The sequence below is a fragment of the Halichoerus grypus genome, chromosome 4 (genome assembly GCF_964656455.1).
Source record: "Halichoerus grypus chromosome 4, mHalGry1.hap1.1, whole genome shotgun sequence".
Classification (NCBI taxonomy): Eukaryota; Metazoa; Chordata; class Mammalia; order Carnivora; family Phocidae; genus Halichoerus; species Halichoerus grypus.
Genome location: NC_135715.1, coordinates 72,010,925 through 72,029,195, shown reverse-complemented (window position 1 = coordinate 72,029,195; position 18,271 = coordinate 72,010,925). Strand labels below are relative to the sequence as shown.

At 38.4% G+C, this 18,271-nt stretch overlaps 1 protein-coding gene and 1 pseudogene across 1 annotated transcript; one reads left to right on the top strand and one right to left on the bottom strand.

The window, feature by feature from the left end:
• Positions 1 to 1,115: 1,115 nt before the first annotated feature.
• Positions 1,116 to 17,835, top strand: POMP (proteasome maturation protein). Its single transcript, XM_036077057.2, has 6 exons — positions 1,116 to 1,238; positions 3,736 to 3,833; positions 6,186 to 6,246; positions 9,340 to 9,441; positions 13,555 to 13,648; positions 17,666 to 17,835. Exons 1-6 carry the CDS (start codon positions 1,236 to 1,238, stop codon positions 17,731 to 17,733), a joined length of 426 nt encoding a protein of 141 aa, XP_035932950.1. The 5' UTR covers positions 1,116 to 1,235; the 3' UTR covers positions 17,734 to 17,835.
• Positions 12,087 to 12,520, bottom strand: LOC118526077 (small ribosomal subunit protein uS8 pseudogene; annotated as a pseudogene).
• Positions 17,836 to 18,271: the final 436 nt, after the last annotated feature.

Sequence of the window (18,271 nt, the reverse complement as noted above, 5' to 3'; positions counted from 1 at the left end):
TATCCTGGAACTTCAAGGTTGTAGGACCATGGCTGTAGATATACAGAACATGCCTGACCTTATCGCCTCCCTCCTCAGAAATCCTTCAATGGCTGTTTAAAGTTAAAGCCTCATCCTTAATTGGCACAGAGGCCTCCATAATAAACTTGCCTCCATCTACTTACAGCCTCATCTCCCACTACTCTCTACCGTACTTTCTGAACTTCAGCCACACAGACCTCCTTTCCCATTTTTTTACCTAAGCAAATGCCAGTAATGTTCTTTCATATATTCTCCTACCTCAAACGAGTTCATTCTATCCCTTCACTATCAGCCCAAGGATTCCTTAAGTTACCTCCATTATACGGTGACAAGAGTATGAGTCCACTTTATCACATTATATTTGGAAGACAACACAGTATACTGTTATGACAATGGATTATGGGTTCTTCGGCATATTTAACTTTTGTCTTGCTTTCCTTGACCGTAAAATTGAGACAACAGTAGTACCTACTACATAAGATGATTGAAGGGATTAACGGAGATAGCTCATGTAAAGCACTTACAATTGTGTTGCTAAAAATAGAAGCCCAATCTATGTCTGTAATTATCAACCGTACTTCATTCGATGTCACCCTTCCCCGCACCCCCGACGGTTCCGCTGCTCCTCTAGCCCAGGAACCGCATCAGCCTGATTCATTTCTGTATTCTTAGCCTCGGCACAGGATTCTGAACATAGCAGGCCTTCGACATATGATTTGTAAAAATAAACTGGCAAAGCCTCGTGTTCTACTTTTGCCTTACTAGCTGAAAGACTGCAAATTATTCATCCCACCTATGCTTAGTTTACCCTCACGAAAAATGTAGTATCTACTTCAACGAGCTTTTGTATTAAATAAGGGGATGCATCTACCAAAGCACACTGCACATCTTCAAATACTGTACCAACGGTAGATGTTTATTATTAATCAAGCGGAGGTCCGCGTCTTCCCTCCTCTCCGGCACGTCTCGTCCCGAACCCGCCCTCCCCGCAGCCCACACCCTTACTGCGCCCTTGGCCCCGGGTCCCTCGGGACTTCAGGCGTGGGAGCCCCGGCCCCGCGCGGCTCCCTCCCGGCGCCCCGCGCCCTCCTTCCTTCCTCGCCCGGACGGACGCACTTCCGGCGGATGTGGGGGGGCAACCCCGGAAACGGAAGTGAGCGGCGGGGCCGGCTGACGGTAACGGGGCTGAGAGGCAGTTCACAGAGCAAGTGAAGATGGTGAGTGAGACCCTGAGCGACCCGAGTTCCCGGCGGGCTCGGGACCCTGGCCCGGCAGGAATTGTCCGCCTCCCCCTAGCTCGTCCCGGGGTGGCGGCGGCGGCGGGAGGATGAGGCCGGCCTCGGGCGCCATGATCTGTCGAGTCACGGGGTTGGGGGTTTCGTGGCTGTCGTCCGGGATGGGCTCCAGCGCGCGTCCCGCGAGCAGCGCTTCGGCTTTATTCCCTTCACTTGTTTCTCTCGATTTGCGCCCACTCAACCCCAAGTCCCCCAGCACGCCCCGGCCCCTTCTCCGTAGTTGGCGCCGAGCTGGCAAGGACAAATCCGAAAGTGTAGCGTTGTTCCGTGGTGTGTGGTGCGGCTCAGCCAACTCCCTTCCCATGAGGGGCGAACCTTGGGGGCCCAGAGCCCTCGAATTCCTCACTCACCCCTGACCTCGGAACTGCTTTGCTAACAAACCCAGCTATAAAGTCTCCTTTTTATCTCTCACCTTTACAGACATTTTGGGGAACTTGTAGTATTCCAGAAGTTGGAGGGGGGAAAATCAGACAGTTGTAATCCCTGATTGTTAGTGCACCCCCTTTCTCTCCTTTTAACTTAAAAGTTGTGATGCTTGGGAAAGACTTCTGAATGGCCATGGCCACTGACTCTGATACTAGGCCATCTAAATCTAGAAAGTTTCTGTTGGTAGTATTGTTGATTATTGTGAAGAAGTTTTATAAACACTTTGAGGTCTAGTGGTACTTAACTTTTCATAGATTTATTTTCCTCTGCTGCTTTAATAGAAACATTAGGTACCAATCCTGATATTTTACCCAAGGAAATTGGGGGAAATCATAACAGTAAAACCCAGAAATCCGAATTCTCCTTTTCTTTGTGCATAGAAGAAACTTTTCTTCTGTTACTTTATAATAAAGCAGTCGGGAGGAGGAGAATGTTTATGTGGGAAAGTACCAGGAGATGCATTTGGAAATGTACAATCATATAATTCTAGATCTGGAAAGAGTTCAGGCACCTGGAAGGATGAGTAAATGGGGGCAGAGAGATTGTATGCTTTGATTATCGTCACATAGTAGGTTAGAGACAGTCCACACTAGATTCCAGATTCTTTTCCTGATCAACCTTGACTTCTGTGTAGGGGAAACTCTTTTGTAGGTTCTTGAGTTGGACTTTATTTTTCAGAGAAGACATTGGCGAATCAGTGAAAGGTTTTATAACAGCTTGGTGGGGGAAATTATATGTTTTAGGAAAACCTTGATATGCAGAATTGGAAAATGGAAAAGTCTAGAGACGGCAAGACCCAGTCAAGTGCTGTTAAAGCTATCCAGGTGTGAGATCCTGAAGTAGAGTGGTGGATTGAAGAAACTCTGAACAGCATAAAGGACCTGACCAAATAAAATACACAGATAAATTAAGAAATCAATTTAAAATGCTGGTTTCTCAGAATAGTTTCTCCTAGAATAGCGTAAGGTGGATACCAAAATACCTGTAGCTGTTTTACATTTTTCTGCAGAATGACAGTGATATTGTACTTGAGCAACAAGTGATTAAAAGTCAGCTTTTGTGTTTTACTTGTTGTAATGTTTATTGCATTTTATTTGCTTAATTTATCTTCATTAGACTAAACCCTGGAAGGTAGACATGTATCTTCAGCATCTACCAGAGTACCTGCCACATAGTAGATGTTTAATAAATATTTGATGATTAAATGTTTTATGGTATAGATGTGTAGGGTATAATACACCAGTACCAGATATACTGTGAGTCTTTGTTTTTGTTTGGTTTTGTTTATACTGTGCTGATTAGATTTATTTTTCATAGGGAGAACCCTGTTATAGAAACCAAATACTTTCTGAATGTCTCTTATTTCCCTTAGCTTCTGTGACCACATTCTTCTAGCTATTCTGTTTGTTCTTAATCCCACTTCCTTGTTCTTCATTAAGGAATAGTATTCCCCAGGATTCTGTCCTCAACTTTTTTCATTCTGTGCTAATCATTCCATCCTAAGCGAGGGATCTTTCCAATGAAAGTAAATCTGATCATGCCATAACCCTCAGAGGCTCTCTATCAATCTCAGAATAAAACCTGAATTTCTTTGCATGTTTAAGCCTTTTTGTTTTTTTTCATTTTGCCAGCCTTGCTTTATTTTTGCCTCACTAGATGTGTAGTTAGCTGGTCAGGTCAAACTACTTATAGCTTGTTCATTTATACTTTTGTACCTTCTTTACCCATGTTCTTTTTTCCTGGAATGCCTTTCAATATGACAATATTCAGAGATCAACTCAGGAATCCTTCCTATGCCCAAATTTGATATTATTTAGTGTACCATGTATAATCACTCTACCATAATGCCAAGGCTCATCATCTAGACTGTGAGCTCTTTGAGGGCAGAGACTTTACTTTTTTTTGTCTAGTGCTTAAACTGTTTTTTATGTAGATGTTCAGTGTGAGTTTTAAAACATTTTTGTATTTAATAGTGTTATTATTTGTGTTGTAGAATGCCAGAGGACTTGGATCTCAGTTAAAGGACAGTATTCCAGTTACTGAACTTTCAGCAAGTGGACCTTTTGAAAGTCATGATCTTCTTCGAAAAGGGTATACGGGGGAATTGTGACTTTGACTTTGTTATAATAAGATGTTTCTGTGAATTTTTTCACAGTATTCTTTAAATATTTTGATAGACCATAAATATATATTTAATTTGGGACATAGCAAGTAATATACCTTAGACTGGGGGAGGATGGGAGTGGATGTTTTCTATAATGGAAGAAGTGTCTTAACAGTAGTGGGTTCCCAGGACAGGGCATCCTTCAAGGAGCTGTTACCCAGTAGCATGATTTGGTAGGATGCTTCTTTTTGATACTGCTAACTTGGAAAGCCATTTGTCTCCTTATCTTATTAACTACTGGAATAATTCTCTGGGAGACACTAGAGCACAGCAGTTAAGAGCCTACTCAGGAGTAGGCTGCCTGGGTTTTGATTCTGGCTCTGCTCTTCACTAGATGTATGACTTCAGGAAGGTAACTTAATTGCTCTATGTCTCATCTCTATATCTGTGAAATAGGGCTGTAAATAGTATAAATCTTACTTTGAGAAATAAATGAGTTAATACATGAAAAATACTTAGAATAGTACCTGACATTAATAAGCTCTCAGTAAGTGTTAGCTGCTGTTACTTTATTTTTCTAGCTTCAGCACACAGTTGTACCCCTTCCCTTGATTTCTTCCATGTTTCTATATGTTTAGGTCTCAATTTCTGGTACTTTTTGGTAGGTTGCTTTTCTGCTTAATCAAATAAGGGTAGTGTGCCTACCCCTGTAAACATCTGTTTTGAATTTTTGAATTTTATATGTAACTTTAAGGTAGTTTGGTCTTACTATAATAAAATGTCATTCTAATACTGATGTCTGGGGACAGACATAATGCTTCATTATTGTCTTTCCATTTTCTAGTGAAAGGTGCAGTTTATAGTCTTTGGATTTGGAGATATAATTAGATTTATGGTATAGTATAATCAAATTCATGAAACTAGTCAGTAACCAGGTTCTGATGATTTCTTATTTATTTATTTTTTTCCACATAAAATGCTCCTTTTTCTTCCTGGTTAGACTTTAATAAGATTGCCATGAACAGAACCATTTTCAAATTCTGCTTCTAAGATAATGTTCTGTACAAAGACAATATTCAATAAATGATTGTTGCAGGTTCCTTTCAGCTCTCAAATGCCATTTTGGCAATAAGGATAGTCATCTTTAATATATCTAGAGTGTTAAAGACCAGTGGTCTGGTTCTAGCAATATATAACCTTATATAGTAGGTATTCAATAAATGTCAAACACATTTTTCAGCATGTATTTATTAAAGATACATTAAATATTGAATATGTATAGACCTAAACAGAAGAGGTGTAGATTTTTTTTAAGATTTATTTATTTATTTGAGGGGGTGGGGCATGCGAGTGCGGGGAGGGACAGAGGAAGAGGGAGAGAGCGAATCCTGAAATAGACTCTTCACTGAGTGTGGAGCCTGATGTGGGGCTCAATCCCAGCACCCTGAGATCATGACCTGAGCTGAAACCAAGAGTTGGACACTCAACTGACTGAGCCATCCAGGTGCCCCTAGATTTTTAATATAATACAGGAAGCATGTTATCAAATAATAGTAGTTTCATTTTTTTTTTTTAAGATTTTATTTATTTGACAGAGAGAGACACAGTGAGAGAGGGAACACAAGCAGGGGGAGTGGGAGAGGGAGAAGCAGGCTTCCCATGGAGCAGGGAGCCCGATGTGGGGCTCGATCCCAGGACCCTGGGATCATGACCTGAGCTGAAGGCAGACACTTAATGACTGAGCCACCCAGGCACCCCAAATAATAGTAGTTTTAAACATATTCTATTAAATTTCTTCTAGATACAGAGCTTCATTTAACACTGTTTTTTGAAGGGCTCATTCATACTAGTGAATTAACCACTAGTATCTATAATCGGTACATTTTTTAAAAAAAGATTTTATTTATTTATTTGTAAGAGAGAGAGCGCACAAGCAGGGGGAACGGCAGGCAGAGGGAGAAGCAGGCTCCTTGCTGAGCAAGGAGCCCGATGCAGGACTCGATCTTAGGACCCTGGGATCATGACCTGAGCCAAAGGCAGATGCTTAACCAGCTGAGCCACCCAGGTGTCCCTATAATCGATACATTTTAAAACCGTTAGCATATATAGTAAATCTGACCTTTTTTTAATGTTATATAATTCATTATGTTATAATTCATAGTAATATGAATTTTAATACATACGTCAGTTTCTACAACCACTGCCACAATCAGGCTACAGAAGTGTCATTGTCCTAAAACCTCACTTGTGCCGTTCCGTTGTAGTTACACCTATTGATACAATTTTGAGCTTTAGGTATTGAGTGATTTATAATCTCTCTCTTAAATATTTTTCTTTAGCCTTCCTTGTGTGAAAAATGAACTTTTGCCCAGTCATCCTCTTGAATTATCAGAAAAAAATGTAAGTATATTACCTATGTTTTTATTTTTATCCTCTAGTAGAAGAATACTTTTAGTAATACTTATGTGGTTTCATTTATTAAGACAATTTTAATGTTGAGCATTTGACCATGAAGAATATGAGGACTTATTTTCAGTATCCTTGTAGAGTAGACTTTTGAATTATCATTAAACTGCTTCACTAGGGCGCCTGGGTGGCTCAGTTGGTTAAGCGACTGCCTTCGGCTCAGGTCATGATCCTGGAGTCCCGGGATCGAGTCCTGCATCGGGCTCCCTGCTCAGCGGGGAGTCTGCTTCTCCCTCTGACCCTCCCCCCTCTCATGTGCTCTCTCTCTCCTCTCATCCTCTCTCAAATAAATAAATAAAATCTTTAAAAAAAAAAAAAAATAAATAAACTGCTTCACTAAAGCCTTTTTCTACACGTTGTTCTTTTGCCTTTTTTATGGACCAATTTAACTAGGCTCCACTCCCAACATGGGGATTGAACTCACGACCCTGAGATTAAGAGTCGTATGCTCTACCGACTGAGCCAGCCAGACACCCCTTTATGGACATTTCTAAAGGCCAATCCCCCTTTCCTTTCCTCTCATAATATTTCCTTATTTGATGACCCTGTTTTCTTTTATATTTTTCCTCTGCCATTTTTGCTGTTGACCTCCAAGTCCACATCTCTAGCCTTGACCTCTTTCTCAAGCCCTACATCTCCAAGTTACTGAGGGACATATCCTCTTGCTAGGCACAGTAGGTACACAGATGAATGTGACATAATCCCCATCTTTGAGGGGCTGGAAATTTAATGGGAAGACAGGCAGTGGATAGGGGCTTCATAAAATGGTATAGAGGACCAAGATGGAGCAACCACCTGTGCATAGGGCTAGTGGGAGGCTTTGTAGAGGAGCATACGTTAGAATGGTTTTAGACCAGTATTAACCAGGTTAATAGATAGGGAAGGGTCACCCCCAAAGAGGGTATATAGCCTGTATACATGTTCTAAAGACAACTTAAAAGACTTTCTAAATACACGTTCAGAGCAAGAAGAAAGGTATCTTAACACTACTTCAGGAAGATGGTGCAGTGTTGTTGTTAATAAGATGGGTCTCAAATCAAGGGAGATTACAGTCTCACTTTCCCAAGTATTAGCCTGGCCATTAGATTTGAAATATTGATTTAGTTCTGAGCAATACATGTTAAGAGAAACTTGGACAAATCTGAGTGAGACAGGCCCAAATGGTGAAGAGTTTAAAAAATTGCATAGATCATTTGAGACTCAGTTTACATCAGCTGCTTCTGTGTGGTCTCCTTAATCACTTAACCAGCTAATGGCAGTCTCTCGAAATTCTGTGGCACTTATTAACTATTGTAAGTCCTTTAGCGTGGGTTACATAATTGAACTATATAGGTTTAGATTCTTGACACCATACTTAGCAGCTATATGAACTTGGGCAAGTTCCTTAATCTCTGTTTAAGTTTTAGTTTCCTCATCTGTAAAATGGAGTTAGTAATAGCCCATGCCTTGGCATATGCTGGCTTATAGTAGCTCTCCATGATTGGGAGCTGTAGTAGTGTTAGTGATGGAAGATGAGCATCATTATTCATACCAGTGGTTCTCAACTAGGGATGATTTTACCTTCTTCAGGGGACATTTGGCAATGTCTGATTGTCACAAGTAGTATTGGGAGAGAAGGGTCTTTGGTCCTGGCATCAATTGGATGGGGCCAGAGATGCTGCTAAACATCCTACAACGTATGGGATAGTCCCCATCCACCACAACAAATAATTACGAGCCCAAGATGTCAGTAATGCCAAGGGTTGAGAAGCCCTGATCTATATGTAATGTCTTCCCAACTAGATTATATAACCTTCTCCATGGTAGACAGTTTTGTGGTATATTGCCACAGAGCCTGATTCTAATTTTGCATGTGGTTGCTAATAATTAAGTACATGTTGATTGATAATTGCAGTTTGACATCATATTACAAGGTGGGTATAGTCATCAAAGTTTATAAAATTGAGTTTTTTACATAAAACTGTATTTACTTATAAGAATAACTCAATACTTAAAGGAAACTTTCAGTGAGAACTTCAGATTATATACCCATAGTAAAATATTGCATGTTTTCTGTAAGGACCATCTGTTAAAATTTTATACTCAAGCTAAAGTAATTAAAAACCATATCGCTGGGTATCTGACCTCAGACTTCATGTATATGGCCCCAGGTCATGTCTAAAGTGGTTACTAATTTTGCAATAGGTTTTTGATCAAAATTATCCCCCCCATGACCTAAACTCTTATCAAGAGAATGTAGTGTAATGAAAAATGATCACAGATGTCACTTTATCTTACTATAATAATCTTAATTCAGGCCTTTGTAGCAGTCTATCTGCAAATCGTATCCATTACATTTTGGGAAACTATGATTAGAATTCATGGGTCAAGTTGATTCATTTTGCCTGAAGTACATTAAATGGCAGTAAAAGTTTTTTAGAAGTAATATTAGTGTTTAGTAAAAGTGTGATTCCAGAAAAAAATTGCCTATTAGCACCCAATACAAACTGGACAAACTTTAGAGTTTTGGGTCCTCCTGCCATCCGGGAATCTCTTACCCCAAAAAGTGGAGTGTAAACTTTGTAGCTTAATTAACAGGGTGGTATCATGGGTTTGACTATTTCTTTTGTGAAATCTTTTGAATTATATACTTGCATACTTAGAAATTCAGTATTTTTGTCACTTGTATGTGACTGTTTCTAGATCTCATTTTATTTATACCTTTTCTTTGTTTCATCAGTTTTGTGGTAATTCTAATCAAAAGCACTGAAATATTTTGTAAATATGCTTTTGCAATGTAAAAAACATTCCTTAATTTATCAGTTTTGTAAATTCAAATTTTAGGTGGTAATTTTATGTTGGTGAAGTACACCTGCATGCTGAATAAAACATAGACATATATATTCGAAGAAATTAATAAAAGTACTTTGTTTTTATTTCAGTTATGGATATTAAAATTCTTTTAAGTGTTGTGTTATATATGTAACCGTGCTGTTTTGAAAACAATGTTGAGTGTAACATTTAAAATTACATTGTTTGCTTTTGTAGTTCCAGCTCAACCAAGATAAAATGAATTTTTCCACACTAAGAAACATCCAGGGTCTGTTTGCTCCACTAAAATTACAAATGGAGTTCAAGGCAGTGCAGCAGGTGAGTTTATGGATATCAGTTATAATACATTCCACATGTATGTTGCTATGGATTGGAAGGACTCTTTTCCAATACTAGCCCTATAACCCTTACTTTCTCTTCTCCTCTATAGCCTATTCTGTTTTGCCCCTTTTCAGGGTATGACCTCGATTTCTACTTTATAGAGAAAAAAGAAGACATTAAGTGGAAAACTTCAAATTATGAGCTCAGTGCCAAAACTTACCTGCATCTACTTTCATTTTTTTCTCTTTTTGGGGAGTTACGTTGAATTTGAAATGCCTCTAGGAATATCCATGTGGTGGTATGTTTGTATATAGGCAGTTTGTATATAGCTGAGTGCACCTGTTGGTTAGGAATAAGATCTTCAGAAATGTCCTTCCAAGTGTGTAGGAACTGTCCTTGACCTATGCTCACACTATGTCAGGGAATTCCCTTTTCATGGATCCTTTCTATAGCTGATATCTTCATCCTCTTTCTACTTGCTCAGACTCATCAGCAGTGTTTACATACATTCTAACCTTTTTTGTCTTTTAAAACAAAACGTCTGTTAGTCTCTTTATAGCACCTTCTCTCTCACTGAGTGTGCTTTTGCAGGTTGAGCGTCTTAAAGTTGCCTCCATTTGCTGTATATGCTCCTTTACCTACTATGAGTGCAACCCACTGTTTCTGGGTCCCATCACACCAGTGAAACTGCTCTTGAACAATGTGGACATCCGTATGCCCTCTTTTGTTTGATCTCCCTGTGGTATGTTACACCAGTGACTCCTTCCCTGGGCTTTTAGGACACCACACTTTCCTGATATCCCCTCGTCTCTGAAACCTTGCTCCCAGGTGTTTCTGCGTAGATTCCTTTTGCTTTCTTCTGTACCTTGAAGTACCTATTTTGTTAGTTCCCATCTCCAGTCCTCTTTTCGTCCTGTTATTTCCTATCTATTCCTATGACTTCAGGTATCATTTATATGTTGATGACTGCCAAGTTTTAATTCTCATGAGCTGTAAACCTATAGACTTCTCCATTGGAAGTCCACAGGCACTTCAGATTTCACATGTATAAGTACAGAATAACTCATTCCTCACATACTCTGTGTCATGTATGAATAGGTTGCTTCCTAAGGCAGAGATTGGAGCATGAGCTTTGGTTATCTCACCCTGCACCACATCCCTACCCCCGAACCATACCTCCCACCATCTAGTCAATTAGATCTTCTCACCATTGGTTTTGATCATCTACTGTACTTCATCCAGATCACTGCGACACCCACCCCTACTGCCCTCTGATCCATTGTACATGCTGTAGCCACAGTAATTTTTATAAAATACAGATTTGACCATGTCATTCCCCTCACTTTGCCCTCAAATTAAAACTCAACACCTTAATGTGGCTGTGTCCATGAATTGGCATCTCCTTGTTCTCCACCATACTTCATAGCTCCTAAAACTACTTGCATGTCCTGACTAAGTTTTTTTCTCACCTTTTGGCTTTTGCACATGTTCTTCCTACTACTGTGTCTTTTTCAATAAATTCTATTAATACCGTCAACTGTATTGGCCAAGTCATTGTGGAAGCTATTTCAGAACTTTTTTCTAACAATCCAGTTCTAAAAGAGTGTGTGTGGCTCTAAGTCAGAATAACCTGGATGTGAATCTTGGCTCCACCATCTACTAGCCTTAAGAACTTAAATAAATTAGTGACCTTTCCGAGCCTCAGGTCATTTGTTTGTTTTTAATGTGAAATGGAGTTAACCGTAACAACAGTGTGTGATTATTAGGGTTATTCTGAGGATTGAAATAACGCAAGCTTGGCACAGAATCATTAGCTTCCTTTTATTTTCCTACTGCTCACATTCCAGCTATGGCTTATATTTCAGGCCTAAAATTTTAATCCCATTTAATTCAAAAATCCTTGCCCAGAATTCTGCCTTACCCTTTTTTCCCCTTATCCCTGTACTATTACAGTTCTTGCTTGTTGGGATGTATAACAACTGCCTGCTCATCCTTGCTTTTGGTACTTTCTCAGGACTATATCTGATCAAACTGTACCTACTGGGCCCCTTACTGTCTGGTTTAACTTAAAAGCTCCATTTTTGTTTCTTCCTCTATCCTCCCTACTTTCCTTTTAAAGAAAGGAAAAAAAAAAAAAAAAAAAAAAAAAAATATATATATATATATATATTTATAAATATAAATAAAATATATTATTTTAATATATAATTATTATTTTATATATAATATTTAAAATATATATGTGTGTGTTTTTTCTAATTTTGACAATCTAAAGAAATTTTTTCATCTTAAAGTCTATAGGCCATTAGTAATTAAAAATATTTTAAATCTGGATATATTTTCTTGGGGGAAATCTTTTTTTTTTTTTTAAAGATTTTATTTATTTATTTTTCAGAGAGAGAGAGAGAGAGAAAGCACAAGCAGGGGGAGCCGTAGGCAGAGGGAGAAGCGGGCTCCCTGATGAGCAGGGAGCCTGATGTGGGACTCGATCCCAGGACCCTGGGATCATGACCTGAGCCGAATGCAGATGCTTAACCAACTGAGCCACCCAGGCTTCCCTGGGGGAAATAATCTTAACAGCACCCTTAGATTTCAAAGTTAGGATGATTTTATTTATTTTTATTTTATTTTATTTTTTCCACTGAGGCATTTTATTTGCACGTATGTATTACATCCCTAGAAAAAGAATCCCAGGATTTTCCCTCCTGTGTGTTTCCGTCTTGCGTCTTCATGGTCCATGATGCCAGCTGAGGTTGTCAGTACAATGAAACCAAACTGGCGGGATGGGAGCAGGTTATTCTGCCATTTTTCTAGATCTTTCAGTTGTACATCAAATCTGGGGCTGATCACTCCACACTTGTTTAACCTGCCCGTGAGGTTCACAACAATTTTCCCTGCTCAGTGATCATCTGTGATTTCAAATTTGCCAATGTAACCATGCTTCATCATCACAGAAACCGGACAATGACTTTGGAGCACGGCCTAATAAGAACCTGGCGTTTGCCTCTCTTTTCAGCAGTGTTAATGCTCATGAGAGCATCTGCCAGGACATTCATGCACACCATTATGGTGGCACGGAAAGATGGCAGAAAGAAGGGTTATTTTAAAATACTAGTATCTATAGTCATGGACCACCTATTACTGCTCTTGGCATTCTTTTGTCAATATCCAAAATAATCTGCATTGTTTCCAATTATAATTGCTAGACAACTAACAAAGAACACAGAAAACTGAAAATTTGTTTTGGCTATATAAAAGTTTATTGAATAGCAAGTCTATGCCAATGACTATACTATATTACATACTTTACACCACATCATCCAGCATGTTTGAGAGGAAGGTGGTATTATCCTGTTTCACAGATGAGGAAACTGACAGTGAGACAGATCAGGTGACTTAAACACAGTCATAGTATTGTAAGTAGTAGAAGAGTTTGAGTCCAGGTCTCTGACTCCACAACCCATGCTTGCTCCACTATATACTTACGTACCAGTCTGCAGTATATATATTTAATACTTGAGAAAGGTAGATACCACTAGTTGAGAATAGTATTGTGTTTTTTAAAGGCCCCACAAGTGACTTTGGTCTTCCTTTCTGGTTACTAGTACTGTTTTAAAGGGTCATAACTTAGTTTTACAATGAGCAATACAAAACAACATACAAAGTGAAGTAATCTCAATTTACTAAGTAGAATAATGCTCTTACTGAGTTGGAATTTCTTCAGGAATTTGATCATCCCACTTTTATTAGGAAGTAGATATGACGTTAGGTGCTTGGGTTTTTGCATTTCATCACATGTATGCTGTGGTTTTCCTGGGACAGAAACAAAGCCCCAAAATATATGCAAAGCTGATGGGATTATTAAGTGTTAATTAAAACTATAATTTTCAGTGTCTTTATATATTTTGAGTAAAGTTTTGAGGAATTTTAAAAATTTTGGTTTGGGTCTAAAATATGAACTGGTGTTTTTTTCCACTGGTTATATTGGTGTTTTATTTATAGCTTTGTGAATTTTACAAGTAAAGAATGAGGAGCATGAAATTAGATTTTGTATTGTTTCTTTCTCCCCTTGGTTTTCTCTAATCTTGCCCTTTCATATTTTTCCTGAAGGTACAGCGTCTTCCATTTCTTCCAAGCTCAAACCTTTCACTGGATATTTTGAGGGGTAATGATGAGACTATTGGATTTGAAGATATTCTTAATGGTGAGTGTCATTTAGCACCTTTTTTTGGAGCCCTAATAATGTACAAGGCAACGGAAGCAAATAAAACGATAGCATCCTCATCCTTACGGAGCTTATAGCTCATTGGATTGATTCACTTATGTTTATTCATTGCAATAAGACAAAATTTAATGATAATAACTGTTCTTTAGCTGTTTTTTTTTTTTTTAAGATTTTATTTATTTATTTGACAGAGAGATAGGGAGAGCAGGAACACAGCAGGGGGAGTAGGAGAGGGAGGAGCAGGCTCCCCGCTGAGCAGGGAGCGTGATGTGGGGCTCGATCCCAGGACCCTGGGATCATGACCTGAGCCGAAGGCAGATGCTTAACGACTGAGCCACCTAGGCGCCCCTCTTGAACTGGTTTTAAAGGTGAAAGTTACTTATGGAGTTCTGAGGTTATAGTCATTAGCAGTCAACTAATGATAGTCCTTTATTTCATGTCCTGCGCTTATAGTCTGATGTGTGAGTCTAACATAGTATTATAAGGGTAGCTTAAACGATTTTTGTTTCAGTATTCAAAATATTTGTGGGTTATGACTAGTTTTTAAAATGACTAGGAAAAATAAGAAACGTTTTCTTTAAAAAAATATCTCCCACCCCCAAAGAGTTTTTGTGCTTCTATATGTGGTGAATAGGAAAGAAGAATCTGTCATTTTTAATAAAGTTCCTTGGATAATTTTATTATATATAAGATAAATAACTTTTAAGTAAGAACAATCCAAACAGCATCCTCTGTTTTTCTGGTTCTGAGGAAGATAAGCAAATATAATTCTATTTAGTATTGCATCTACTCATTATGCCCCAGCAGTTCAGGAGAAACAGAAAAACCCAACAGGATTAAATTATGTTAGTTTTGCTTGGCTGCTGATGTCCGGTAAGGAAATGCTGTGGACACAACGGAAGTCTAGTGAGCCTCCCCTTTGAGAATCGTTCCTGAGGGAACTTTCTGAATGCAGGGAAATCTACAATGCCTAAGCTTTTTACATTGAACTTATACCTCATTTTAAATTAGCAAGGTGATAGTTCATGTCTGTATATTTTTATCTTGAAATTAGTTATAAAAATACATTCATTTAAAAATCAACTTCTGTAATTGTGTATAAAGAAAGTGAGAGGTGCTTGTTAAGCATTTACTCAGTCAGATATTTATTATGTGTCAGGCACTGGGCTAGGCTCTAAGTATACAATGGTGACAAAACAAACTGCTTTCTACCTGGGGAAGTAAACATTAAACAGATAAATGCAAACATATAATTACAAATTGTGATAAATTCTAGGAATAAAAAGGGATAGTGGTATAGTTTGTTGTTGGATGGGAGAGACAGGCACTTCTGGGAATATGACACATAACTTGGTTCCTAAAAGATGTATGAATTAGTTAATTAAAAAGTAGAGGGAAGAATATTTTAGGCAGAAGAAGCAATATGTTCAAGGTCTGTAACCTGAGAGAACAGCTGAAGAACTCTGAAGGGTTTTAAGATGTTTTCTTATCTATAAGCTAACAGGTTAGCTTGCCACGGTTTCATAGATCCTGGCAGAAGACAAGACTCCTAAAGTCAAAGGATAGTTTATTACTCAGCAATAGCAGTAGCTGGAGTGTCAGCTTTCCTTTTGGTTCCCTGAGCCCCAGCTCCCACAGAGTAGCAAGAAGAGGGTCAGGTGATGCCACATTTACGGTGTATTTTGTTACAGGTAGAGGAACCCCCAGATAAGGACATCTGAATCTTTTATGATAAGCAATAAGCCTTTCTTTTTTTTTAATTTTTTAAAGATTATTTATTTATTTGATAGAGAGTTAGTGAGAACAGGAACACAAGCAGGGGAAGTGGGAGAGGGAGAAGCAGGCTTCCCCCTGAGCAGGGAGCCCTATGCGGGGCTCTATCCCAGGACCCTGGGGTCATGACCTGAGCCGAAGACAGATGCTTACCGACTGAGCCACCCAGGCACCCTGGAAATAAGCCTTTCTGTTCTGGGCTCCAGAAGAGTCATGATCTTTGTCTTAGGCTATTTACTTTAGAAACAATTTTGGAAAGAGTCTAAAACAAAGGCAGGCAGTGTATCTAAGACTTAGAGAATTTTGAGACCCATGGAGAATTGTCTCCCAACACACAGAAGAGTGTGTTAAGAAGGCCCATATGGCTGGAGGGTTTTGAATTAAGTGTTGGAAGTGATAGGGTTTTGCTTGCTCTTCAGGGAAGTACTTGGCCAAGAAAAATCTGCACATTTTACAAGGAAAGGAAGGGACTATGAGGAGGGCAATAGTAAAGTCTAAACTAGAATTTTAATGCTGAAAGGGGTCTTCTGTTTACTCCAGTTCCCTGACTTTAAGTAAGGCTCAGTCCTTCCTCTCAGTCTCACAGCAAGGTAGCGGCAGAGAAGGCTCTGGAACCACAGGCCGTTGCCTTGCTGATGTGGTCTGTTGTTTTCTGGTGTACGTGATTTATTTAATAAGCATGCAGTTTATTAAAGTCAAAGCTTAAAATAGAGTTTAAAAGAAAGTTGTATTATTTGTTTAACAATTTAAAACATTACAGCTGAAACTCGGGTCCTCCATGATTATCCCCAAGCCCATTACTCTCCCTTATTCTTCAGTTACTTGCTGTTTTCATTTAGTATATTTCCTTCCAGACTTTTTTCTGTGTCTTCATATGAATATATATCGTCAGAAATATTGGGCATTGCTTAGTGGTTGTTTTTTTTCTTTTTTAACACAACTGGCATACTGTGTATCTTACAGTATGTATGATACATCAATGCGTTTATTGCTGGATGCTTTTTTCACTTAATTCTTACATTTTAATTTAATTTTTGAGAGAGCGTGTGTGTGAGTGGGGTGGGGGGAGGGAGAGGATGAGAGAGAATCTTCAGCAGGCTCCATGCTTGATGTGGAGACCGACACTGGGCTCAATCTCATGACCCTGAGATCATGACCTGAGCTGAAATCAAGAGTTGGAAGCTCAACCGACTGAGCCTCCCAGGCGCCCCTCTTTTTTCATTTAACACAAAACAGTGCTGTAAGCAAACATCTTTGGCTATCCTTTGTACTCTTGTGGAGGCATTTTTTTTAATAAGTTTAGATTTTGAATGCCTATTATATACATAGCAGTTACTCTGCTATTATTAAGTATAGCAGTGTCAATTGTTGCTAAGGCTACTTTGTTGTGTGATGAGTGTGGAGAGTATATAGATTGCTGAACTGATGTGACACAATAATCTCTAGTCTCTTAGGAGATCAGTGAGGAAACATCCAGACCTGTAATCATTATTTTAATGTGGATGATTATTTCTTTTTACAAACTGATTTTATAGTTCATTGGGTTTTTATCCTAATAGGAGACAGAAATGGAAAAATGCTTTGTTTTTTGGAAGCTTACTGTTAGCATTAATTTTAAAAGCTCTTTTATATGTACTATAGGGTTAAAATAAGACTCTTGTCTGATTGCTCTCTAAAAACAAGATAGTGAAGATTTTAAAGATTTTCTTGGTCCTAAATTCTGATTTATGTTTGTGTATGTGTATATAACAGAGCACAAAACAATAGAAATAAAATGTTTTTGCAAACTAGTTTAAGGGACTGCTCAATCTTTTAATTAGAGATTGTTTCCTAGCGTCATCTGGGAAGCCATTGGAAAACTTAAGTTTTGAAAAAGGAGAACTTTTTTCAATCTGTTGTTGTTGGCTTTTTTTTTTTTTACAATCAACTGTATTGAGGTATAGTTGACATACAATAGATTGTACTCATTTTAAGTGTACAGTTCTGTGAATGTTAGCAAATGTGTACTGTTGTGTAAGTGTCCCCCCAGTCAAGATATAAAATGTTTATCACCCTAGAAAGTTTCCTAGATCCCTTTGCAGTCAGTCCCCCACCTTTGGTCCCAGGCAACCACTGGTCTGTTTTCTGTCAGTTTTGCCTGTTACATATTTTCATGTAAGTGGAATCATTGAATTTATCTTTTCTTTGAGAATCTTTAATATGTTTGTTTTTGTTTGTTTTCAGACCCGTCACAAAGTGAACTAATGGGAGAACCACACTTGATGGTGGAATATAAACTCGGTTTACTGTAATCTGTTGTGCTGTTCCTGAAAATAGAGGGGCTGCATGTTGTTTATAGTCATCTTTTTACTATAATTTGATGTACACAACATTAAAAGTACTGACACATGAGAGTTTTTGCCTAAATAGTATCTGTAATCATTTGAAGTTATTTGGGTCTTTGGTTTATGGCCATGTGACAATTGAAAGCACTAAAGGGAGATGATTTTAAAACTCCCAATTATAGAAGACAATAGCCTTCTACGTCTTTAAAAAATTGTTGGTAATGAGTATTTTAAAACTATCTACAGGTTCAAATTCAGCCTATTTTCTGGGTATTCCATAAATTTAATTTTGAATAACCATTATCAGCATTTGAGTTTGCAACCTTCATAGTAGCATCTTTCAGAATAAACATCTGTAATTGATTTCGGTGGCAACACTTCAAATTAAGTACAGAGTAAGATATTTATATTTAACCTTGTTTCAGTATAGCCTGTTGATACTCATGAAAATAATACTGGATTTATTGATGCTATTTTAGAGTTGTAGCTCTTCTTTGATTCTTTC

Coding starts and splice junctions, on each gene's coding strand:
- POMP (XM_036077057.2), top strand. Junction 3,834..6,185: donor CATGATCTTCTTCGAAAAGG/GTATACGGGGGA, acceptor ATTTTTCTTTAG/CCTTCCTTGTGTGAAAAATG. Junction 13,649..17,665: donor ATTTGAAGATATTCTTAATG/GTGAGTGTCATT, acceptor GTTTGTTTTCAG/ACCCGTCACAAAGTGAACTA.